At 54.8% G+C, this 23,155-nt stretch overlaps 10 protein-coding genes across 10 annotated transcripts; 6 read left to right on the top strand and 4 right to left on the bottom strand.

Moving 5' to 3' along the window:
- Positions 1-3,354: 3,354 nt before the first annotated feature.
- Positions 3,355-4,045, top strand: BDP81DRAFT_427634 (uncharacterized protein). The gene is made up of 2 exons (XM_060590363.1): positions 3,355-3,763; positions 3,817-4,045. Exon 1 carries the CDS (start codon positions 3,376-3,378, stop codon positions 3,625-3,627), a length of 252 nt encoding a protein of 83 aa, XP_060445057.1. The 5' UTR covers positions 3,355-3,375; the 3' UTR covers positions 3,628-3,763; positions 3,817-4,045.
- A 222-nt stretch (positions 4,046-4,267) lies between these two features.
- On the bottom strand, positions 4,268-7,648 carry BDP81DRAFT_319608 (muts domain V; the record flags this gene model as incomplete). Its single annotated transcript, XM_060584450.1, has 1 exon — positions 4,268-7,648. The coding sequence occupies one exon, from the start codon at positions 7,646-7,648 to the stop codon at positions 4,268-4,270; it is 3,381 nt and encodes a 1,126-aa protein (XP_060445056.1).
- A 504-nt stretch (positions 7,649-8,152) lies between these two features.
- Positions 8,153-9,097, bottom strand: BDP81DRAFT_460960 (Alpha/Beta hydrolase protein; the record flags this gene model as incomplete). Its single annotated transcript, XM_060593708.1, has 3 exons — positions 8,153-8,382; positions 8,437-8,704; positions 8,771-9,097. The coding sequence occupies 3 exons, from the start codon at positions 9,095-9,097 to the stop codon at positions 8,153-8,155; spliced, it is 825 nt and encodes a 274-aa protein (XP_060445055.1).
- A 1,006-nt stretch (positions 9,098-10,103) lies between these two features.
- BDP81DRAFT_394142 (cysteine alpha-hairpin motif superfamily) lies at positions 10,104-10,470 on the top strand (the record flags this gene model as incomplete). Its single annotated transcript, XM_060587910.1, has 3 exons — positions 10,104-10,128; positions 10,188-10,243; positions 10,330-10,470. The coding sequence occupies 3 exons, from the start codon at positions 10,104-10,106 to the stop codon at positions 10,468-10,470; spliced, it is 222 nt and encodes a 73-aa protein (XP_060445054.1).
- Positions 10,471-11,619: 1,149 nt separating this feature from the next.
- Positions 11,620-12,913, top strand: BDP81DRAFT_406340 (uncharacterized protein). The gene is made up of 3 exons (XM_060588973.1): positions 11,620-11,693; positions 11,762-12,764; positions 12,828-12,913. Exons 1-3 carry the CDS (start codon positions 11,671-11,673, stop codon positions 12,852-12,854), a joined length of 1,053 nt encoding a protein of 350 aa, XP_060445053.1. The 5' UTR covers positions 11,620-11,670; the 3' UTR covers positions 12,855-12,913.
- A 290-nt stretch (positions 12,914-13,203) lies between these two features.
- BDP81DRAFT_427624 (uncharacterized protein) lies at positions 13,204-14,193 on the top strand. Its single transcript, XM_060590362.1, has one exon. The coding sequence runs from the start codon at positions 13,310-13,312 to the stop codon at positions 13,769-13,771; it is 462 nt and encodes a 153-aa protein (XP_060445052.1). The 5' UTR covers positions 13,204-13,309; the 3' UTR covers positions 13,772-14,193.
- BDP81DRAFT_427623 (uncharacterized protein) lies at positions 14,171-14,939 on the top strand. The gene has a single exon (XM_060590361.1). The coding sequence runs from the start codon at positions 14,415-14,417 to the stop codon at positions 14,790-14,792; it is 378 nt and encodes a 125-aa protein (XP_060445051.1). The 5' UTR covers positions 14,171-14,414; the 3' UTR covers positions 14,793-14,939.
- Positions 14,940-16,380: 1,441 nt separating this feature from the next.
- On the top strand, positions 16,381-17,478 carry BDP81DRAFT_449481 (uncharacterized protein; the record flags this gene model as incomplete). Its single annotated transcript, XM_060592417.1, has 1 exon — positions 16,381-17,478. The coding sequence occupies one exon, from the start codon at positions 16,381-16,383 to the stop codon at positions 17,476-17,478; it is 1,098 nt and encodes a 365-aa protein (XP_060445050.1).
- A 393-nt stretch (positions 17,479-17,871) lies between these two features.
- Positions 17,872-18,861, bottom strand: BDP81DRAFT_394137 (uncharacterized protein; the record flags this gene model as incomplete). The annotated part of the gene is made up of 1 exon (XM_060587909.1): positions 17,872-18,861. The coding sequence occupies one exon, from the start codon at positions 18,859-18,861 to the stop codon at positions 17,872-17,874; it is 990 nt and encodes a 329-aa protein (XP_060445049.1).
- A 3,079-nt stretch (positions 18,862-21,940) lies between these two features.
- BDP81DRAFT_270032 (thioredoxin) lies at positions 21,941-22,877 on the bottom strand (the record flags this gene model as incomplete). The annotated part of the gene is made up of 2 exons (XM_060582924.1): positions 21,941-22,276; positions 22,332-22,877. Coding segments are annotated over 2 exons (882 nt in total), but the record flags the coding sequence as incomplete, so codon positions are not given.
- Positions 22,878-23,155: the final 278 nt, after the last annotated feature.

Here is a 23,155-nt window from a genome sequence, read left to right as displayed (position 1 = left end):
GCCAATCCTGTTCATTCTGGAATGGCGAGAACTAGTCTCTGGTCTTGCCAGCCTTCTTCAAGTTGAGACGGCGGGAGCCAGCGTCTGATCTCGCCAGTTTTGTTCAAGTTTGGACGGCGAGAGCTAGTCACTGATCCTGCTTGACAAGAGACGGCGAGAGCTAGTCTCTGATCCTGCCAGCCTTGTTTGACTTGAGACGGCGAGCGCTATCCTCTGATCTCGCCATTCTTACTGGACATGAGACGGCGAGAGCTGCTCTCTGCTCTCGCCAGTTCTGTCAACTTACAATGGCGAGAACCAGCCTCTACTCCCGCCGGCTCTGCTCTCGCCCTCTTGGTCCTACTGCTGAGGGAGGGCAACAGCCCTGGGCTCTTTGTACCCGCTCCAGTCTCTTCTTTTCTCTTTTTTCTAGACTGGAACTCAAACTCTTCTTCCTTTCCTCTACAACCACATCAACAGTCTTGGCCTACTCATACTTACTTTTCATTACAGAAGCAATCTAGTTCCTTGGATTGGCGATATAATCTATCAGCCAGCGCAGCAATTCAGAAACATACGCGATTCTTCTCAGAGAGTCTTTTGGCGGTTTTCAGGACACTCGGTGAGCCATTCCCTCGACAATCACAAGTTTTTCGAGAGAAGCCCTTACTAACGTAGCCAATCTATCAGTACAGAAAAAGACACAAGATATCCCATCTCTTATCTGTGGTTTTCAGCATTAACAGCTGATCTCTCAACTTGACCTCAATCCGTGGTACTTTGGTAAGCCATTCACCTTCTTCCAGTGAGTGAGGCTCGTCTGTTGCGACACGGCCGGGGTTGCCAATCGAACGGGGGTCCAAGCATCGAATTGCCGCCGTTCTCCCGGGCCAATGGCCAGATGGTCGGCGACGACATGTTCAGGCCGGGGGCTTTGGGGCCCGAATCGCCGGCGCCTTCCTCAGAATGACATTGCCCCTTTCCGTCAGGTGACAAGACTAGGACTTGCCTCTGCTCGTTCCACAGGTTTTCCAGCTGTTGGGAAAGAGCTCATATCACAGCTTCCTGCATTCCCGAAGACTCTGTCACTGACGAACGCATGTCCAGGAAAGAGTACCAGAACCTCGAGAACCACCTCTTGCCGCATTTCGATCTCATATCGGCGTACCTTCTCCGTTCATTTTGGGACGGCAAGCTTGTTGTTACTATGGATAACATCATTCTTCCCGTCTTTCCGAAATGGCTCCCAGACGTCAGGCAGCTCTTGCTGCGGAAGCCGTGAGTACATCCCTTCTCCTATCTGGAATCTATGTCCACCCCCCAGGCTGGCACAAGAGTCGTTGTCGATACATCCGTTCTTTCGTCGGATACCCCCAAACATCGACATTCCTCCTCCCATCACAGCCACCCTTTTCTTCCATTGCCACCTCCCATTTGCCTTGAGCATTTCGACTTCACTCTTTGGCTTTCATTGCTGGGTGCTGCCCTCCCTCTGTCTGCTGTTATTCGGAATATCTGTCGTTCTCTTCCTCCCCTCGTTTTGTGTTTTGGTTACTACGAGCAGACAAGCCTGTCTTCCATCCCATTCGCTCTATTTCAGACCATGGAAAGACGGCTAGTCAGTAACGACTGGCTCCATGCATTGAATTGGGGCTGCAAATGCTGACTCTGGGTAGAACATGGCCGCCGTTGCAGCCCACGAGGCCGACGATGTCACCCCGGTCAAGATGCTTAAAGCATCCAAGACCAAGCAACTCAAGCCTATCAAGATCGAGAAGTCGTCCACTGTCAAAACCAGTGGCAAAGCCTCTGGCTCCAAGGACCCATCCGATGACCCTAAGCCCTCGGGCAGTCCTCGAATTCCCCTCGTCTGCATTGTCTGCCCGAGCACCCCGCGCTTCTCCGACCTCTCCCATCTTCTGACCCACCTCAGTTCCAAGGGCCACCTTCAGACCCAGAACGATGTGAGAATCCGCTCCAATGATGACCTTGCCGCCTCGGAGGCAATCACCACCTACGATAAGTGGTACAAGGACTATGGTATCGAGCGTATGCTTGCAGAGCGTCTCAAGGCCAAGGATGAGAAGGCGAGAGGTATCTCGCGACCTGGACAGCAAACTTCTCAGGTAGGCTACCTTTTGAGCAAATGTTTTTTCATGCGCTGACTGTAACAGACCCTCAAGAGAAAGAAGGCTCGTTCGATCCTTGTCAAGCGTGAGGCTGATGACTCGATGTTCACGCCTCCTCCCACTGGTCGGCTCCTTGGCCAGCAGCAGGCCATCACGTACTATGGCGACAATGACGATGTCTCGGCTTCGATTCCCACCGATAACTCCACTGAGTGGAGCCCCGATGACTTGGAGTCTGCCAGACTCAAGGGAACCGTCTGGCCGGGCATGGGTATCTTTGATGCCGCCACCCCTGACCAGAAGAAGCAGCGCAACCAGCGCAAGGACGCCTCTGTGCTTCGCAAGATGGAGCTTTCGTCTCAGGCAATCACCACCATGGAGATGGTGGCCAATCTGGACTTGGAGTTCGAGAGAACTCGTGATGTCTACGACGCACCTTCCGTCGAGGGAACTCCGGTTAGTTTAATCATCCGCTATTTGGCAAAGAAGCAATCCACTAATCACCCTGATCACTCAAACAGGCCGTCAAGAAGTCCAGACGTCGTCAGAGACGTAGCGGTGCCGCAGAGGAGGATGACAACGCCTCGGGCATTGTTGTCAAGGAGGAGCCCGCTGACGAAGCCGCTCATCGTGCATCTTCTGCTCTGGCTATGCAGATCCAGAATGGTCTCTACAAGCAGGAGGAAGTTTCCGAGCTCGACAACGAGTCCCTCTCGGAGAAGTTCGATGTCACGAGCGACATCGCTAGCACCGCCGACGGTGACAGTGATGCTCTCGGCTACGTTGGAGGCGATGTGGAGCTTGACGAGTCTCTCAACGATGGAGAGCTAGGCTTGGGCCAGCATCCTTCCCACAAGTACTTCACCACCGTTCCTGGTCGGGGTGCCGATGTGTTCCAAGGTGGCAGCGCTGCCGGTAAGTTCCCGTACTACATCCGTCCTCCTGCCCACCCACTGACTCCGTTACAGGCACCAAGGCTTCGACTGCGGTCAAGGATGAGCCTAGGTCCATCCCCAATAACCCTCATCATGTTAGTAATGTTGTGTGTATTAACCCCTATGTGCGCAGATTCGATGTCCGCAATCGTATACCCCTCCGGTCGATGAACGCGAACTCGAATCTGAGCATGGCCTCCCCTACTCCGGCTGCGAAGCAACTTCCACGTCGAATGTTCAAAGGAAAGGAGAATAACAATGATGTACAGGAACACAAGATGGCAAGCGGTGACTTGTATGGTGTCAACAACACTCACTTGAACCAGGCCGGAATGTCCAATGCCATCACATTCGACCCCAACCTCTACCAGGCATACCCGATGCCTGACATGTACCAGTTCAACCAGCTCTGGGGTAACCCGATGATGCGCCCCGCCCACCATGGATTCAACCCCATCAATGCCAACCACAACCATCAGCATATGATGTTTTCTCAGCAGATGCCCATGCCGAACACATTCCCCACCGGCCACCATGACCACGCTCAGGGCTCGGGCGTGTACCAGAATGGACATGGGGCCTAGTTGCGCAACTCGATGACATTCCCGCTGGCGGCATGGGTTCATCACAAGCCACCATGGCGGGAACGTTGGGTATGCGGATCTGGGGGTTCGAAAGACTCTTCATCTGGGATTCGTTCTTTCACTTCTTTCTTTTCAAGTATGTCTGACTTTCTGGCGAAGGCGGAGTTGAGCAGTGCTGATACAATACAGTTGTTCGAGTAGATACGCAATCTTCACTTGCGTCCCGTTCTATCACCAGACCTCTTCGGGCTCAGGGCGACGTGTGGTGAGCTTTCCTCTGGGAACGACTAGGCTTGCTTGCGAAGCCTCGCTCAAAAGCGTCGGGGCGGAACACGGGGTAGTTGAGAGGGCGAGAATAGGACACATGCTGCTAGGCTTGCTTGATACTTGCAAGCAAGGAATCATGGGGAATGTGGTGGAACATTCATACGCTGTGGCACTGCAGAGAGCCCCGCTAGGTTTCTAGAACTTTACCCATCGACTTTTTTGTTTCGGGAGGCATAGGAGGCTATAGATAGCGCAGTTTTCGGTCTTTCGCAGTCATACCGCGTCAACTAGGGACGGGAGACGCACTTTCGAGAAATAACACAAGGATTCATAGTACAGATGTTTTATTTGAATTGTCCGTGATACGTTTTGACTACAATTGCTCAATGTTTGAGATCAAATGATCAAGCTGGTCGGGATTCGTCTCCAACACTTCGGCAAGAAGATGAGCGGTGCCTCTTAGTCTCCGGACTTTTACGCCCTGCTCCATCTCGCGCGACCTCTGCGAGGCGACATCAATGACCTCGCGGGGTATACGAGCCAGACGAGCCACATTCAGTCCATATGACCTGTGCGCAACACCTTCGCCAACTTCGTACAAGAACGTAATCTCATCATCGGCACCCGCGTCATCATCCCCATGGACGTCGCCTTCCTCCGCTCCGGCCCCGGTACCGGCTTTACGGGTGGCGGTGAAACGCATGTGGACGTTCTTGACGAGGCCTTCGCCGATTCCCTCGGCCAGGCGGGCGAGGTTCTGGTAGTGCGTGATGAAGAGGGTGAGACACCTATTCTCGCGAACGACGTGGTCGAGGACGGCGTGGGCGATGGCGGCACCGTCGTGGGTTGAAGTTCCTCTGCCTAGTTCGTCTAGGATGACGAGGGAGCGCGGGGTGGCGGCGCGGAGGATCCGGGCTGTTTCCGAGACCTCGACCATGAAGGTTGATTCGCCGGCGGCGAGGTTGTCGCGGGCACCCATGCGGACGTGGATTGCGTCTGTGAGGGTCAGGGAGAGAGCGTCGGCGGGGACAAAGGAGCCTATTTGGGCTAGGAGGACGAGGAGGGCGACGGCACGGACGAAGGAGGATTTGCCGCCCATATTGGGGCCTGTGATGAGGTGGGCTAACGGGGAAGGGGAGGAGAGGGTTGTGGTGAAGGGGATGTATGGGTCTGAGAGGGTGTGTTCTGCGATGGGGTGGCGGCCTTGGGCGATGGAGATTGTGGGTTTGTTCGTGGTGGAGGGGAGGAAGGTTGGCTTGCTGTAGCCCGGGAGGGCGGCGACGCGGGAGAGGGAGAGGAGGCAGTCGAGGGTGGCGAGGGAGGAGACGGCGTCGCGGAGGGGTTGGTAGGCGTCTGCGATTGTGCGGAGGAGGCCGGAGAAGGCGGCGTCGCAGGCGGCGGCGAGGGCCTCGCGGTGCTGGTCGCGCTCGGCGATGAGGCGGACGACGGCGGGGGTGTGGAAGCGGGAGAGCTTCTTTGTGCCCGAGATTTTGATCCACGAGGCCGGGACGGACTTGAGGTCCGTGTTGGGCACCTCGATGAGGAACTCGATGCACGAGACGGTGACGTAGTCGACGGGTTTCTTACGTTTGAGCGAGGCGGCGGCGTCGGCGCGGTGCTCGTCGAGGGATTGTTCGACCGAGACGATGCCCATTTTGTGGTCTTCAATGTCTTCGGTCTGTTCTGATTCGCGGAAGAAGTTGTACTTGTCGTCTTTGCGGGCGGCCTCGGGGTTGATCTTCTCGAGGTGGGAGACGACGAGATCGAGGATCTGGGGGAGTGAGAGGACGGCGGAGGCGATGAGTGGGGAGGTAAAGCCTGTTTCCTCGGCGGTTTTGACGGTTGGATATTGCATGGCGATGCGCTGGAGGGTCTGGAGGACGGAGAGAAGTTCAGGGCGGGTACATTTGCCGTAGTAGATGCGGATGAGGCTGCGCTCGAGGTCCGTCTTTGTGCCGGCGAGGAGGGTCTCTAGACAGTCAACCTTTGCGGAGGACTGCTCGTCGACGAGCTCCTGGACAGCGGCGACACGTTCCTCGAGGCGAGCAACGTCAAGGAGAGGCCGGCCTACCCATTTGCGGAGGAGGCGCTGGCCGAAGCGGGTGGTAGTCTTGTCCAGGGCCCAGAAGAGAGAGCCGCGCTCCGAGTGGTCGGTGGCGTTGCGGTAGACCTCGAGGGCCTCGAGGGTGGTTCCGTTGAGGAGCATGTGCTGGCGCGCGGAGAAGCTGGTGAAGTTCTTTGTGAGGTCAAAGACGTGCTCGAGGCCGTATTCCTTCAGGTGGCTGATCATGGCGGAGAGGCAGACGGTGACGGGCTCGGGGAGATGGAGGATGCGCTCGAGGAGAGCCGAGGCGTCGGCGTCGGGGGTCTGCTGCAGCTTGTCGGCGTAGAAGTGCGTGACATGGGAGTATGCCTCGGCGGCCATGGTCTTTGTGCGGGGGACGCGCTCGACGCGGCTGCGGTCGCCAAATACGTTTGTGCTGCTCCCCGAAAGGTGCTGTATGAGCTTGTCCGACCCCTTTGTTAGGTCGCCGACGATGACGAACTCGCATGGCGAAATGTGCAGCAGCCGGGTCTCGATTTCGCTGCGCATGAAGCCGTCCTCGAATGTGTCGTAGATGATGTCTCCCGTAGTCGGCTGTACGGCTACTATGCCGACGTCAACCTTCTCGTCGGTGCCTTGGCCCTTGGTAGGAGTCTCAGTGATGCAGAGCAGATAGCCACCAGACGGAGCGCCACCATCACCACCTGTTTCGAGTTCGCCATTCTCGTCAATGTAGGTGCCCTTTGTGTAGACGTTGGTCAATTTCCGGACAAACGGGGCGTTTCGGTTGTCGCCGGCCTTCTTCAGTGCGGCTGTCTCGATCTGGCGGACCACGCCGACCTTGTGACCGGCAGCAACCAGGCGCTTGGCGTGAACGGGCAGACGATGTACCGGAATACTCGCAGAGGCGAACTTTTCCAGATGTGCTTCGGAGGGGTGCTCGTCGTAGCGGTACTTGCCAGGTATGCACACGATGCTGAGCTCTTTGGCGGCAATACGGGCATCTTCGCCAAAGAATCGGAACTTGTAGCCCACCTCTACGATGAGTACTGTATCCAGATGCTTCCGCTTGATGTCGAGAAACTGGATCTCCATGGGCGTGAGCTTCTTGTTTGCTCTCGCACCGCCCTTCTTCGCCTTAGGTGGTGGCGGGGCTTCGTCTTCATTTTCGTCACCTTCACCTTCCTCCTCCTCGGCAGCTTCGTTGTCGTCTCCCCTCCGGCGCCGCCATAGCATGCTGTCCGGATGGCCCAGCTTCTTGACAAACTTCTTATGTAGCTCCTCCTTGCGCTGCTTCGTAGACGGATCTTGGTCCTCCTCATCCTCCTCCTCGTTCACATCTGAAGTCTGGCTGTAGGCAAACCGTCCCGTCCTAGCGGAGGCTGCAGATGCCTTGGACTTGGGCTCAGACTCGGCCGCCGATGGCTTCGCTCCTGGTGTAAAGGAGCTCTTTCCCTGATCCGCAGCGTTGGTCTTGTTAACCTTGTCTCCCTTTGCTTTCTTGGAGCTCTTGTCTGGCCCATTGTTGCCCCTATCCGTGTCCTCCTCCAGGGGGCGCTTGCGCGAGGATTCTGGCGACTCGGGCGGGCTCGTTCGTGCTTCGGACTGCGACTTTTGGAAGGCGGCGGCGAGGCCATTGACGGTCTTTGGCTGGAAGAAGTTTGTGAGCGACTGCTGCTTCTTTTCGGGCGGTTTCGATTTGGGCGCCATGTTAGACCAGAGGTGCTCGCGGGGAGCTGGCGGCCTTTTGGGGTTTGAGGGACTGTGCAATGGGAGACGGGAGGTTTGAACGTCGTTGGTGATGTCAATTGGAGACGACCACCCCCCCAGATTTCCTTCCATTTAATCGTCGCGTCTGCCGGGCGAGAGCGCGTTGAGAGGTTGCAGGGATGCCCCACTCGAGTTTGGAGCTTACAGGGGTTACAGCCACTACATTTCCAGGGATGGCGCCCCTATCACCATTTAAACTTTCTTTTTGTCAAAGACGCGTTTTGTTTCAACGGCATTAATTGGCGCGGCTTGTGGTCGATTGATGTCAGGAACATAGGTCTTATTTCCATAATTCCTGACAGGTTTTGGAAAAGATGCTAAGCTGCGAATCATCTGGAGGGAAGTGTATGGAAAGTGGCCTTAGTAGTGCCCCGTGTAAGTCAGCTATGCCGAGTCCTTGTTCAACAACCATTCAAGACCGGCCCTTTGGTCTTCCCGGTGCTTCTAGCTGAATTCTGCGTGAGGAAAAAGTGCCCAAAAGCCATGAGGTAGGCAGGGATAGACATCCAGTTTGGTTGGTATTCCCGCATCCTTCCAAACCTGCTCCATGACGAGCGTGCAGTCTCGCACTGGATCAAGTCCGCAAGCCTGGAAGTACGTTCTAGGAATGCCAGTCAGATCCGGCGAGATGATCGGGTACGCCAGCGGACTTTTCGGGTCCGGCTTGTACATGTCTAACACGATGTTACTTTCAGCTTCCGGAATGCCCGTCTGGTAATGGATCTCACCTTTGATGAACTCTATCGAGTCTGCGGTCACGACTGGAGCATTGGCGTTTTGCCTCAGGCTCAAGAAACGGTATCGGTACTCTTCCGGAATGCTGTCCTCGGTAGCGGCTCCGGAGATGGACGAGAAGATGCCCGTCAGCTTTGGCGACTGTTTCTCGTCTATCCAAAGACGAGTGACACCTAAAGCCAAGTCGGCGCCTGCGCTCTCGCCGCCGATGAGGAAGCCCTTTGATAGGTTGATTCCAAGGTCACTCGCGTTCTCAGCGGTCTGTCCCAAGTTAGTTTCATATAACAGGAGCAATCAGGCTCTCACAGCTGGATAAGGACGGTCTACCCATTTCACAGCATCGAAGCAATCCTGTACGGGAACAGGAAAGGGGTGCTCTGGAGCCAAACGATAATCCACGTTTACCGCGATACCTCCAAGCTTTGTGAACAGCCGGCATAAGGGTCCTACGCCCTCCAGATCGCCAACAACGAACCCACCGCCATGGAACGCTACCAGAACAGGGCAGCCATCATCAGCGATGGCCTTCGGTTTGTGGATGCGAACGGCAATCGATGCTCCATCTCTCACGGTGATATTGATATCCTCTTCTACATAGGACAGAGTAGATGGGTCGGGTTTGGCGGCGAGTTTGGCCTCGAGGACCTTGGCCATGATGCCTCGGATCTGCTTGATGTCTGTGTCCTTGTTCCATGCGCCGACCCTGATTGGGTTAGCCCGTTGAAGCTGCGAGAACGGTCAACAATGCCATGCAATGAGCTTTATATCTTGAATCACCTCCGTGAACTCGGCGTTGGGCTCGGCGAGAGCCAATGTTTTCTTCAATCGACAACATTGCTGCGGCCTCTGATTTAATGTGCCAAAAGAGTCTCCGGCAGCGCGAAATTCAAGTGAAGTTTCCAAAGGAGTTTCCAAGGGAACCAGATAAGTTTGGTGTTGATTCAATTCAAAGTTGGGGAATCTCAGTCAAGTTCATCAATTTACCAGCCTGCCATACCAGCCACTACATTGCACGAAAGTCCGAACGGACTAAATTCATGCCGACAACCTGCAGATCATTTGGACATCTTCAGCTGTATTCCTAGCGGATTAACGGATCAGACGATGTGAACAGAACTCCAACCCCTCACTCATACTAGGTGCAGTCACTAGCGTTGGTAGCTTCAAAGCTCCTTGCGTCTGATGACGATCCGGCGCCCGAGGTCCCCACTCTCCGGAGGTGATCGGAGCCCCGCAAATGCGGAACGGTCTCCGTCAAAAACGGTTCCAGGCCGACGGGGTTCGCTGACGTCCTGGATTCTTCGAAGAACCACAGCATGCATCGTCTCGCACCTCGAGAGAAAAGAAGGAGGCTGTGCCGCTTTACTTTAAACTAACTGAAAATTCGAGATGTACTTCATTGAGAGAAGAAAACTCGAGAATTAGAACGATGCGTGAGATGACCACCAACACACGTGACCCCTTAAAGGCGTGATTGGGGCCATGGCGCCGAAGTCTCCCGAAATTGGAGCGACTGACAAATGCGACAGCTGTGGTGAGGTCAGTCAGCGAGAAAAAAAAGTGGTTCGATCAAGACCACCTCAATAGCCATCCTTTCCGCCTCCCAAATCTTTGTCGCAAACCACCTACCAAACAGCCCGACGTTCGCTTCGCTTTCAAAATGGCATCCCAAGCTGCTGCTCTTCGTAAGGAACACATTCCACCATCTCATCAACGCGCAATGGCTAACGAACTTTGCTTACAGCATCAATCGCCACCCCGGCCGCTGCGCCGGCTGCCAGCCAGGAATCCAAGCCCAAGGTGCGCAAAGACCCTCCCCGGACCAAAGTCCCTCGGTGAGTGTAGCTCGACGAACGTGAGATACTGACGAGTCGATGCGATTGTAGCCCTGCTGCGTATGCAAGGACGAGAAGGCCAAGCGTGACGAGTGCATGCTCTTCTCCAACGCCGCCGACCCGTCCAAGGACTGCCTGTCCACGATCGACCAGTACCGAGCTTGCATGAAGGGATTCGGCTTCACTGTATAAGCATCCGACAAGGGGGAAAACAAAGAATAATTGGGCGAATACATGCGACGATAGTTCTTGTGTACAGTACGAACCGAGCATACTTCATATGGCGTTGGGGAAAAGAGAAATCATTTCGACTCTTCTAAGCCCCGTGTGCCTGCGATTTTTATCGCTGTAGTAAACTGTCCTGCGCTAGGCGATGTCGTATTGCCCCTCTCATGCAATCAGCTTGGTACTCTATTCCTCGAATATGCGCGTAGATACGTTGGCTGATCCCAGCGGTTGAACACTGTTCGCCCTGATCGATTGAATATGGTGGCTGCGCTTGTAGTGCTTATAGAATGTCGGCGATGTCCTGAACCGAGTCAACTGAACGATCAGGGGGAAGACCGAGGTTTACATGGCCTTGGTGCCGTCGCCAAATGGGAATGGCAGTGGCTGAGGTGGGCGTGCGAGCGGGAGTTGCTCAGGCGGTGTTCTCGCCTTCAAGGTTCGGCAATAGTGGAAGGCGGAGGGCAAGAAGGCGAGGAGCGCGGCCTCATGTGGACGGCGCTGCACCCGGTAGGCCATCGCTTCCTTCCACGTTGCTCTAGGGTTTCATGGAATTGAGGGCGCGACCCAATATAGGGGGGTCCAGGACCATTCCTGTCACCAACGGCAGCAGGCGCCACACAGGCTTGTGAGGTCAGGTCAAACTGCCGTTTGGCGGGATGGTTACGGGCGAGCCTATTCAACTGGCTTAGCCTTCGCCAGGTCACAGGTTCGAGTCCCAGCATGAGCACCAGAGATGTAGCCCCCAGTTCAGCACCGGGGGGGTGAACTCTTTTGTCATTTTGCCCCTTTTTTATATATACATACATACTATATATACTACTTACTTACTATCTGAATGTCCAAAATGTGTATGTCTGCTGAAAAAGACCTTCTTAATTAATGTGTGTACAAGCAATCGCTTTGGGCGTACGTATCGTATACCACCATCGGTCAATGAAACTGGTGATGATGTTATTACAGCCTACCTCGGTCGGCTCGGTGAGTTTCGGTGGGTCGGGTCTACTTCGGATGTCGATTGCAGATTGCAGGGATGAGCCACATTCCTGACCAGGGACCCCACCAGATTTTTTTCTCTGCGATAATGGCTTTGGCCTGCATCTCTTATCGCATCTCGAAATTTCCCATTTTCCATCACCACCGGTCAGCACCCGTCACAACGCAAAGATGGGTCTGGCACAGGCGAAGACGTGAGACTCACCTTTTCCGTGCGACTTTTCCTCGCCTATTTGGATAGCTAACTGAAATCTTATTCTAGTCGCCGGAAGATCGGCAAGGATCCCAACAACACAAAATGGACCAAGGATCTCGACTCCTTTGGCCAGAAGATCCTGCGATCACAGGGTTGGGAACCCGGCCAGTACCTCGGTGCAAAGGACGCCGCGCACGCGGTGCACCATACGGCTGCCAATGCCTCCTTCATTCGCGTCGCCCTCAAGGACGACATGCTCGGTCTCGGTTTCAAGCAGGCAAGGGATGACAGGGTCACCGGCATGGACGTCTTCTCCGACCTCCTGGGACGCTTGAACGGCAAATCCACCGAGGTCATTGCCAAGGAGCAGGAGGCTCGTACGGCGCTCAAGAGCACGTTCTACTGCGACAACAAGTTTGGCCCCATGCGCTTCGTGAGCGGCGGATTCCTCGTCGGCGACAAGATCAAGGAGGAACCCACGGCCGAAGCGAAGGACAAGGTCAGCGACGACGACGACGACGACGACGACGACGTCAAGATGGAGGACGCCCCCGAATCGAGCAAAAAGTCAAAGAAGCGCAAGGCCGAGGAGTCAAGCGAAGACGAGTCCTCCGAGGACGAGAAGGCGAAGAAGAAGCGGAGGAAGGGAGAGAAGAAGGAAAAGAAGGAGAAGAAGCGCAGCAAATCAAAGTCTGCGGCCAAGGAGGATGCTTCCGAAGATACCCAGGACGAGACGACGGAGAAGAAGGCGAAAAAGGACAAGAAGAAGAGCAAGAAGGCCAAGAAGGAGGCCGCTGCCGATAGCGACGAAGACGAATCTTCAGAAGACAAGTCGTCAAAGAAGAAGCGCAAGGGCGAGACGGATGTAGAGAAGGCTGCAAGGAAAGAAGAGAAGAAGCGCCGCAAGGAAGAGAAGCGCGCGAAGAAGGAGGAGAAGCGTGCGTCCGCATCAACAACACCGACGGTCAGCGGTACGTCGACGCCGGTGCTCAGAGGCCACCATGCTGTGAGATCACGGTGGATCGCGCAGAAGAGGATGGCGACTATGGATGACAAGGCATTGAACGCGGTACGTTTTTTGGTGTCCCCTCGAACGCTCTTGGTGCGAATGGCTTACTGACATATTTCACAGATTTTCATGGTTAAATCGCAATCTTGATAGACTAGCAAGTATTAGACAGTTAATGACACTTTCCCGGCGCTTTTACCTCCTTCGAATTTGCAGTCCACCAGTACCATCTCGGTGATATTTGGGCCACTGAGCTACTTGGTCAGGCTGATGTTGTGTTACATGAAGACGTCAGAAAATGCAGTCGACCCAATCGCGCATAAAGGAAGAGAGAGTCAATGGGTCCAATCAAGGCCCGCTCAACTTCGCCCAGCTTATGAAGGATTTGGAGGCCGCCTAGCCAGATGACCGGCATGAAGTTGCCGCTTCCATTCGATTCTCACTTAAGTACCTTGCTCCTGCCGTACCCCACCATTATCTTTTCAACTACATGCCCGTTGTTCAAACAACAGCATCTTGAGACTTTGGCCGGCAACAAACTAAATCATTGAAGAGTTCTTTGTCTGCATACTACTTTTCCATCTTCTGAGCCTCAATCAAACATCATGACTTCAAAGCCAATGCCAGTTCCTCAAATGGAGCCTGCAGCAAGCAGCGACGGACCTAAACCGAGCACCACAGTGCCCTCGACAACGAAGCCAGATACTTCCAATGCAGAGCCAAGCCAAACGAACAACGATATTGAGTCCGCGCCCGAAAACTATTTCGCAACTTGGTACTTGATCAACCTGGCAGCACTAGCAACAATCGGCAGCCTCTCAGTGAGACCACCTCCCACCACCGGCACCGAAGAAGGCAAAGTCCTTCTCGCCGTCTTCGCCACGATCTTGTTCTTCGTCTCCGGGCTCGGCGCGATATCACGGCGTACGATGTCTGGCCGCGCACCGGTCACCAGCGTCTCCTCAGCAGTCTCCTGGGCGTCATTGCCGCGCTCATTCACGGGATCACGGCCCCGAGCTGGACGGTTGGCGTCGGGCAGACTCTGGGAAGGGAATTCTGCCTGCTGAGCGGCTTTCATGTTGGATTCTGGATTGAGGGTGTGACTGGGCTCATGGGGCTTGTTCTCGAGGCCCTTAAGAACTCGAGGGAGGAGCCACTGCCGAGGAAGGTTATCACCGCTGGCGGGGATGCCACCAAGGCTCAGCCTTCTTCTCCATCCAGCGCGGCTCAAAATTAGTGAGATTTCAAGGTTGGACGGGCGTTTTTGGGGTCATGCAAGGTTGGGACGCAGCGAGGCTGACTTCTTGAAAGAGGCCATCACGGTTAATCCGTATATTATACTGACATGCGGCTTTCTCCTGTATCCCGCGCCTTGGAACAGGACGTCCTATATCTTATTTTCTCCGCAACCCTTCCGGCGAGCACTGTATATACCAACAGGCCTTACTGCTCGTAAATCACAGTCCACCAAAATCACATCACACCACTTCATCATCGATGGCCATACCGTCGCCTACCTGCCAAACTTCGAAACCTAGTCAAAAGTATTGCGCTGTGCCTCGACCCCTACTGTCTCAAAGGCGATACATCAAATCGCTACACGCCTCTTCAAACATGGGAGGTAGTTCATTTGCCCGTCCACCCCCTCTCGTATTCAACTAACCTAAGCACTCTACCGATCAAGTCGGGTCAAAAAAGGAGAGAGCCGAAATGTTCTTATTCGCGCTCGTCCTCAGCTTCTCGAGCTGGGTAATCTTGGCCACCCTCGGTAGCGAACACTGCACGCTTGAGTCGGATGAGCTCTTTATTGCCTACGGCGTCTCCGCGATCGTCGCATTCCTGGTCTCGTATCGTATTATCATCGTCCATTGGCCGCAAGGCATGGAAAACACTTCCGGCGTCATGACAGCCAGCATGTTGGGCTATGGAATCGCGGTCGCCCACTCGTTCGTCACCGGGCCCTGGCACAACTCCTTTTTCAGGCACTCCTACCAATTTTCTGGAATTTGCATCGGCTTCCTGATCGAGTGGGCCACGGGATGGTGCGGCAGCTTAGCGTCGACTTTGGCAGAGAGGTTTAGGAAGTGAATCGAAGCCTACGAGATCAGAGAGGACTTCCTGAAGCTTCTGTGGTTGAAACCAGCGTCGTCTTCCTCCTTCCTTGAAAGCCTTGAGGAAAGGGGCCATAATGTTCCGGCTACGAGGGGGACTATGGAAACAACACCAGGCTCTGATGGAGCTTTACAACGAGGCAACTGGAAGGAAGCTCTGTAAGTTGAAAGAATTGCGCGTCAGGAGTAGGTGCTGGATGATTGAAACGACCACTATCATCAACATTTTTACTACTCCTGCTGGTCTTCTCTATCTTAGTGTATTCTGACAGAGTACCTCAAAACCTTCCGACGAATTTTTAAATCCAAGAGTATTTACGTTAGTTACCTTGATGGCGGTAAAAATGGCGGACTATGTTGTCACCCGGGAAGGCTGTCCTCTTGGACTATATCACGACTTTGGGATTCTCATGGTCGTACAAAGTTGTGTGATGTCTTCAGTCTTGGTCTTAAATCACGAACGGTTTAACGCAGATAATAATCTCTCGCGCTCACTTCTGCCGGACGATGTTCTCGCTGCAAATCATGTGATGCCTGCCTGAAAAGTCACCCGTGACACCCCATATCTCTGACCGCCCGGGTTCACGCACACCGCCCGCCACCCACCACCCACCTTCCACCCTCTATAGTTACAAAAAGGAAGCCATACTGTCACCAAGGCCTGTGACGTAGCGGGGAATGTCTCTTTGACGGAATAGCCCCGCACTCATAGGTCCCGGGTTCGAGTCCCGTATATCTCCTTGTAAAAATCCTTGCGTCGTTACACCTGAGGCTGGTAAGAGTCTCCTCGGATCTTTCGTAGGTTCCCTTCATGGGGGGCCGAGCTTTTGCATTCTCTGTATAAATTGAAGCAATTCGGTCCCATGAGATGAACTTCGCCCTCAAGGTTCTTGTGACGTAAAATGCTTATATGGTGTAGGACCAGAGTAACTAACCCGTTTGGCGGCACATGGGTTGCGGCCCTACGACCATCTTGAATTCAAAATCCCTTGGAGTAGCGTGGATCACGCGAAGATTCCATCTCCGATCACGTCCTGTTCTAAGCTGCAGTCTCAAACATACCGTATCATGTATCTCGAAAGCGTCAGGTCAGGGGCTCGTAGACTAGGTAGGTCACAAGCAATCGAGGGGTGAAGTCCCCAATATCTAAACAAAGTAGGTTAGTATCACGTAGTCGTCGGATGACACCTACTGCGAAAGCTGCGGAGCAACAACACCCGACTCGTCCAAAGAGTCAATTGTGCCGTACCGGTGTGTCCTATCTCCGCTACACTCTGGTTGAGCGCAGAATTGTGGTACGACCGAAGTCTAACGCAGAGAGCACCGCGCTCCGGTAATGAAGCCATCTCCGACACCAATAAAAACAAAAGTCGCAAAACTCAGAGATCAAAGGCATCCCCGACAGCAATGCGTACAGTATATCTAGCAACCTCCTTTCCTGTCATAGCAGCAGAATATTCATCCATCCCACATCCTACACATCATCCTGATTACTCTGATAACTACCTTACTCCAATTTACACACTCATCACTTTCTCAAGTCACTTACACCCAAGTATTCCATCATGAACACAATCAAGATGGCTACCCGTACCTACTTCACGACATACCCTCACGTCTGGAACGACCCTCGTTCGAGACTCACGACTCCCGAATCTATCGAGGAGTCGGCCGGGGGAGGAGCCGACGATGCTCCGACCCCGGAGCAAACCAAGAACATGCTCCGGTCGGCCGCCAGGGCCGAAGCCATCACCAAGGCCCTGTTCGAGCAGATATACGCTCCCAACACTCAATCCTCTACTCCACCCGAGGTCGCAGCTCCAGGGTCCAAAGACTCCTCCGCCACTTGCACGCCCACCAGGCCCGGCTGCGTAGACTGCAACACCAACAACGGCGGGACCTCCTTCAAAGACATAGACCAAGAAGCTCGCACCCTCGCAGAATACGGCATCCGCGAACCCCGCGTAAAATCCCGCCGATCCCGCTTCCTCTACGACAACCCAGCCGAAGAGCCCCTCCTCCGCAACGAACCCTGGATCAAGAGATTCTCCTACCTCGAAGACGGCATCGAGGCCTCGAGGGGCTTCCAGAGACGCGCTGACATCGTCGGCGGCCTCTCCAACGACGGGCAGATTTCAGAGCTGGCTCTCCCGTCGCCTGCGCTGGCACCGACGGCGTCTTCTCGGTTCGAGGAGGAGTTGAGGCGGTGGTCTCTGGGCAGCGCTGCGCATGGGGATGGGTATGAGCATGAGCGTGAGATCACTTCGGAGCGGCATTATTGCCTTTTCTGTCATTCTGGTGGTGATTCTGAGGGAGAGGGGTCGGAGTGTAGTCAGAGTGATGATGAGATGAGGCGGGAGCTGGAAAAGGTGAATTGGAATATTGAGCAGTGGGTTCGAGGCGTCAGTGAGTCCGGCATAGACGGCGAGACGGCCCCCTCATCTGCTGCCGGTGGTCCCGCCGGTGGTCCCGCCGCTCTCGCCGGAAGGTGCGGGGGAGTGGTGGCTGGAGCAGAGACAGGGGAAAGAAGGGAATGGAGGTTGGAGGCGGAGGAGGACTGTTGCCCCTGGTCGGTCCTCGTTGCGGCTCTGGTGCTGAATCTCGCGGGCATCATTTTCCTGCTCGCATATATCGCGCGCGGGCTTTTGGCAGAGTGGCAGTGAGCGTATAGCTTGAGAAGGGAATGTTGGGAGGGTGGTGTGCGGATAACGACATGACGATGATGGTAATGAGGCTTATGAGGCATGAGCAATGATCAATGAGGCCTAAGTAATGACAGGCACTTGCGCTGAGAAGTTCTGCTTAGATTGTATTACAGTCTGGCTCTAGAGGTGGATCGAACGTTAATGAAATAATGTGGTCCCCAAGATGCATTTTAATAATTGTGACTTATTATTTGTTGTATATGCAGCTTGAATCATGAGATTGATAGTGCAAGCCCAGATGCCGCTGTATTGTGCCGAACCAAGAAACATCATGTAAGACTCTAAAGAGGGTATAGATAATGCATGCAAGCCCCCAACCTCCATATCCCAAAACGCCAGCCCGGATGTGCACTAATAATGCTGTGCCTTGCTGTACTTCCACAGCAGACTCGCCCCCTCGAGCTTGGGCATGACCTTTGGCCGCTGACATCCCGGCGAGCCCTTCCCCACGAGATGAATAGATCTCTGGAATCTCCGCCGGAAGCGTCGCCAGTCGTCATTCGTGGGCCACGCCTCAAACAAGTCGCCCTCATTCTCCAAGTCATCCTTGTCGAAGCAGTCTTCCTTATCGTCGTCGATGTCTAGCGGGTAGTAAAGAAACTCATTGGAGTGCGGGTGCCGGGGTTGAGTGTAGTTGAGCTGTGACTCAATGTCGAACTTGAAGCGGTACCCTTGGTGCACCAGTTGTGGGCGTTGCGGATCTGGGTAGTTCATGTGAGATGTGGCATACGGAGGCCGGATGTCAAAGTCGAACTGGAACTCTTGGTGGACGACGAATAAGAGCTTCCTTAATCTGGGGAACTTTGCCAGACGGGCAAGCAGCGTCGTCATGTTGGATTTGGAGACTTTCCAACTGAGCACGGGGTGGCAGATGCCAGTGTAGAGTCCGTACGACGTTCCAAACGCAAGCCGACTGAGGTTGTCTCGCACAAGGGGGATCTGGCTGAAGAACTGCAGGGTTCGGAGTAACCGCTTGACCAGCAAGTACGGCTCGAGCAACAATATATCGCGCGACAGGTCGACGTATTTTGTCGTGGCCGAGAGAGCGAGAGGTCTGTAGCGTTGTAGTACATACACCCTCGTCTCGTGGCATACCGCGCCCAGCGCTGGTGGTGGTTCATCTCGCACATTGGCGAACATGAGTCCGGCTGCCGCAGGCGTTTTCTGGCTTGCATTCGGCGAGTCCATGACTTCGTACACGCGGGCTTCCGGGAGAGCGTACTCCCATATCATTAATCGGATCTCCACCGGCAACTTCATCATCGGGAACGCCTCGCCGACGGCGGTGACTGTGGGGCTCGAAAACTCCTTCGAAAAGGACGGAAATAATGTTGAAGGCATAATGATCTCTGTGTGACGCTGAGGCCGGGTTGCATCGCAGCAAAGAGATCTTCAGAGACAACACAATGCGGTTGTTGGGAACCTGGCGGTCGATCTTCTTTAAGGCCCGGATGATCTCTGGCTGGGGGGCAGCAACTTTAATGATCGACGGGTCCAACCACTCGGACAGCGACCGCGCAAACGCAACGGCCGGGTAGGTACTTCGTAGGCACGCAGCAGCCAGCAGGCACGCAATGGGACGGGACGAACGTCCCCGACGGGGAGGTTGGCGTTGAAATATAGGACCGTGATACCCACTCGTTTAACGTTTCGACTAGCGGCCCGAGAGATCTCGCATAGATGAGGGTACGAGTTTGTTTCGAGGATCGCGCCGGGGGTGGGAAAGGGTTAAGAGTGTGTGGGTGAGGGGAGTTTATCTTTCGAGACCTGGCACTGGCAGCTTTCGCAGGTTAATGAGGTTTTGCTGATGGGACGACACCAATGAGACGGGGCTGCTCGGGAGCGGAGCGAGATGCGTGTTCGAATCGTAACCGAAGGAAGAAGGAGAGACGACTCAAGGAGCTTTCTTGACAGGGAAGAAAGTGAAACGAGAGGAAACGCAACCGGACTTGTTACGTTCAAACGGCGGATGTAAGCTGGGTTTTGTGAGCCGTCCGGAGTCCCCATCACACTGGTGAAACTGGGGCTAGACCGGATCATCTGATGGCTGTCAGTTTTGACTAGACTAAGGTAAGGTATGGTCATCTACCGTCCCTGCGGTGTCGTTAGTGGGCAAAAGCAACGTGGGATGTCACGACCGGTACGCCGCAACGAATGGACTATTGGCCGCCATGACTGCCACATCAGGTAATCGTGCCGGCAGTTAATGACGCACCGATGTCAGAGCGGGCGAATGCACGTCGATATTCGGGCCTCTTAAGGTCCTAAGGATGGCGAAAGCGATATGTGAAGATGGGTCCCCGGTGCCGGTTTGGCGAAGGCGGAGTTGCGAAAAAGCGCACCGATAAACTAAGGTAGTAAAAGATTCGATCCGCCGCCGCCGCCGGAAGCCCGCGATAAACATGGCGCAAATTCTAAATTTGGCGGTCAGCGAAGAGGAAACGACCCCCTCGTAATGCGGTGACGAGTCGTGATCACCACAAGCTGGCGATAACCAGCTAGGAACTCGAGCTTGCGTGGGCGCGCGCGCGAAAGGCGAGAGCGGTACGGATAGATAGACAGATTGGAACCATCGGTGTGCCGTCATTCGAACCATGCCACGGCGTAGCACGGCGCTGGAGTCGCTGGACTGACACGGCGCTGCAAGGTGACCGCAGGGTTCCAACGAGATGGCAGACGGCTAGCCATGCCAAGACGTTGGCCGGGGGCAGTTCGGGGAAGTGGTGGCATCGGAAGAGGGGCGGACGTGGTAAGGAGCTTGCCGAGAGCGACAGACGACGAGGGAAGGGAGGGGCTCCGAAGGGCTCGGTCGGTTGGGTGGGTACGGGGTTCAAAGGTCGTTTGCTTGAGGCTTTGGGATCGGGCGAACGATACGAAAGCGGACAAGGTAGGTTGGTTAAGCATATTGCGTTGCCTCCTGGCACCTCCTCAAGTCGGGTCTCCGCTGCCTCATCACGGGCCCAGGCTCAATCAATCTGAAGGGGACTTGATAGGGCACTTATGACCTTGACGACGACGACGTTGCGTGCCCGTTTGGTTGGAGTATCCCGCTCATCATCTGTCGTATCCAGGTATCCTAGCCTCCCCTGCGCGGACAACCACCCCTTGGCCTCTCTCGCCGTTCGGCACAACCTGGCTTTGCCTAGTACGATTAGAACCGTGCATGGTAGCAGGCTTTCTTTCAGCTCTGGTCAACATGGCTTATTGGGGGGAGAGGTATGTTGCGTTGCGCAAGCCGGAATGCGTATTGTTTCGTTCAATGAAGCGGGCTAAGGTAGGTAGAAAAATTAGAATAGTAAGCTCGGCGCACACCATGGCTTGAGTAAGATGAAGAAGAGGGTGTCTTCATTTGTTGCTGGCTGGACGTTCGCAGTTGTTTTGATGGACTTTGGATGACGACTGGGGTGGGTGTCATCTAGTTGGCTCAAATCCGATATGCTGCTCGTCGCACACTGAGTGCAAACTGTGGGGACCGGGCGTTTGAGTGGACTTCAGGCGCACTGACCAAGTCCGGCAACACGACGGGACGTCCAGTGGGGCCTTCCCTCACCTACGTGCCTGTGCCTGCCTCGCAGTCACGACCGCAACCAGCGGAACGCCGCGACCACCGCCACAGCCCGCGGAGCCTGCCGCGGCTATTTTCCGTTCCTCCGCGAAAAGGTTCCTCCGGCGCCCTAGTGTCATCCATCGGACCCACTCTGGGCGGACGTGCAGGACCCATCTCACGATATAAAAAAAGAGTTTTTGGTCGCGGTTCTTTCGAAGGTTTCTCTTTTTTCTTCTTTTTTTCTTCGTGCGGCTGGCACGATTCGTTACAGTTTCCCCTGTTGCTAGAATTCCTAAGTCGGTGAATTCATGGCGTCAATCGTGCCCCAGATCGAATTTTAATTGCAGTCGGTTTGTCCATCATAGATCCTATTCCGTCCTTAGGCGAGTTGGGTCGCGATCGACAAGCCGAACATATCCAAACCTTCAAGCCAAACTCTTGATTAAATCCGCAAAGTGAATGCGATGTGGACGAGGAAGAAGCGCGCCTTATGCGGCTGTGCCATGTCCTGCGCTGTGTTCTGCTAGGCAGTTGAACTCGAGGCAGGACGTTGTCGCATTCGATCCGTGAGTGCTTCCTAATCTGGAGCGCCTCGCGCCCGTCAATATCGTCGTCTCATGCATGACCGTCTGAATGCGCAACTCTGCCTGGCAAATCAAGCGTCACATATGCGCGACCATGCCGTCTGTTGTTCAGTGGTTGTGATTTTTGAGCCTCCGGTACAGACTATTACCGGAGGCGTCTATGACTATTGCTCTATTCATGATTCTCGTCGCATTGGGGGTTCTTGAGTGCAGACTTTTTTCTTCCTCGTCTCCACAAGCCCGAATTTCAATGATCCACCGAGTTACTCTATTCGCCGGCCTCATCACCAATCTTCTCCAGCTTGCCCATTTCTCTCTTCTCGCCCGACTCGCCGATGAGGCGCACGCGGTCGAGACGCACCTTCTCACCGTCGCCGTCACCCTTGGTCACGTAGATGATCAAGCTGTTGATATTCTGGAACTTGACGTAACGAAGGCCAATGTTGGCGGTGCCGTCAGCGTTCCAGTCCTTCTCGGTGAGCTCGATGGCTTGCGTGGGAGGGGTATCGTCGGCTTCGCTAAAGTCGAGGTTGTGAGGCTTGTTCGTGTATAGGTGAATGGTGCCGGGGCGCATGGGAGCCTCGTCGTCGTCGTCGTCGTCGTCGGTAGGAGGCAGAGAGGTGAGCTGCGTAATGGGTTAGCAACTGACGCCGTGTTTGACAACGATCGCCCAATCATACCTGAAGGGTGTGCAGCTTGATCATGGACTGGAATGGCATGAACAGTAGGAGCTGGTCATCGGCACCACTCTCAACCCAATCCTTTGCGCCCTCCTTCTTCGCAAGCGCGCTGGGCTTGGACGGGTCGAACAAGACCTTGACAGGACCAAAGTCCTCGTCGGCGTTCAGCAGCTCGCAGCCCTTTGGCTCGATCTGACCGGTAACGTCGCCGTAACCGCGAGGGAACTCTGCACCCCTCCAGTTGCCTCCGCTCGAGCTGCCGGACGCCTCGCCAGAGCCTGAACCGCCCTCGGAGACCTCCTTGGCCAGCCTCTTGACCACCTCTTGGAGCTTGCGGGGGTCGGCACCCTGGACCTTCTCGATGGTCTTGCCTTCGCGGAAGATCATGAAAGTCGGGAGGGAAGTAACGCTGTAGGCGGAGGCGATCTCCTTCTGGGACTCGACATCGATCTTGACGAAAGTGACGACATTTTTGCGGGACAGGGACGAGGAAAGCTGCTCGTAGAGGGGTGCGATGGCTTTGCAGGGACCGCACCAGTCGGCGTAGACTGGAATCCATTTGTCAGCACTTCAGCTCAAACGTAGATGCATTCAGCGGGTGGCTCGATGGTCTCTTATGTGAAGCAATAGCAACATAGCCGGTACACTACCGAGCAGCAATGAAGCCGCCACCACAGCGCGTCGGGGGTGTCGCGGCCGTCGATGGCCTCATTGGCGTCATCCAGGATGGAGAGGCAGGGGTGCAGTGACCTCGCCGGTCAGGTCGTACTCACAGTCAGCAACGACGATACGGGAGCTCGACAGGAGTTTCTGAAACTCTGCTG

This window comes from Colletotrichum phormii, assembly GCF_030913505.1.
Source record: "Colletotrichum phormii strain CBS 102054 chromosome Unknown BDP81scaffold_10, whole genome shotgun sequence".
Taxonomy (NCBI): domain Eukaryota; kingdom Fungi; phylum Ascomycota; class Sordariomycetes; order Glomerellales; family Glomerellaceae; genus Colletotrichum; species Colletotrichum phormii.
This window is presented reverse-complemented; position numbering and strand designations above follow the sequence as displayed.

Excerpts from the sequence above, each read along its gene's own strand:
- BDP81DRAFT_427634 (XM_060590363.1), top strand. The coding sequence starts at position 3,376 with ATGTCCAATGCCATCACATTCGACCCCAACCTCTACCAGGCATACCCG.
- BDP81DRAFT_406340 (XM_060588973.1), top strand. The coding sequence starts at position 11,671 with ATGGGTCTGGCACAGGCGAAGAC. Across the intron at positions 11,694-11,761 it reads GGTCTGGCACAGGCGAAGAC|TCGCCGGAAGATCGGCAAGG; the intron begins GTGAGACTCACC and ends ATCTTATTCTAG. Across the intron at positions 12,765-12,827 it reads ATGACAAGGCATTGAACGCG|ATTTTCATGGTTAAATCGCA; the intron begins GTACGTTTTTTG and ends CATATTTCACAG.
- BDP81DRAFT_427624 (XM_060590362.1), top strand. The coding sequence starts at position 13,310 with ATGACTTCAAAGCCAATGCCAGTTCCTCAAATGGAGCCTGCAGCAAGC.
- BDP81DRAFT_427623 (XM_060590361.1), top strand. The coding sequence starts at position 14,415 with ATGTTCTTATTCGCGCTCGTCCTCAGCTTCTCGAGCTGGGTAATCTTG.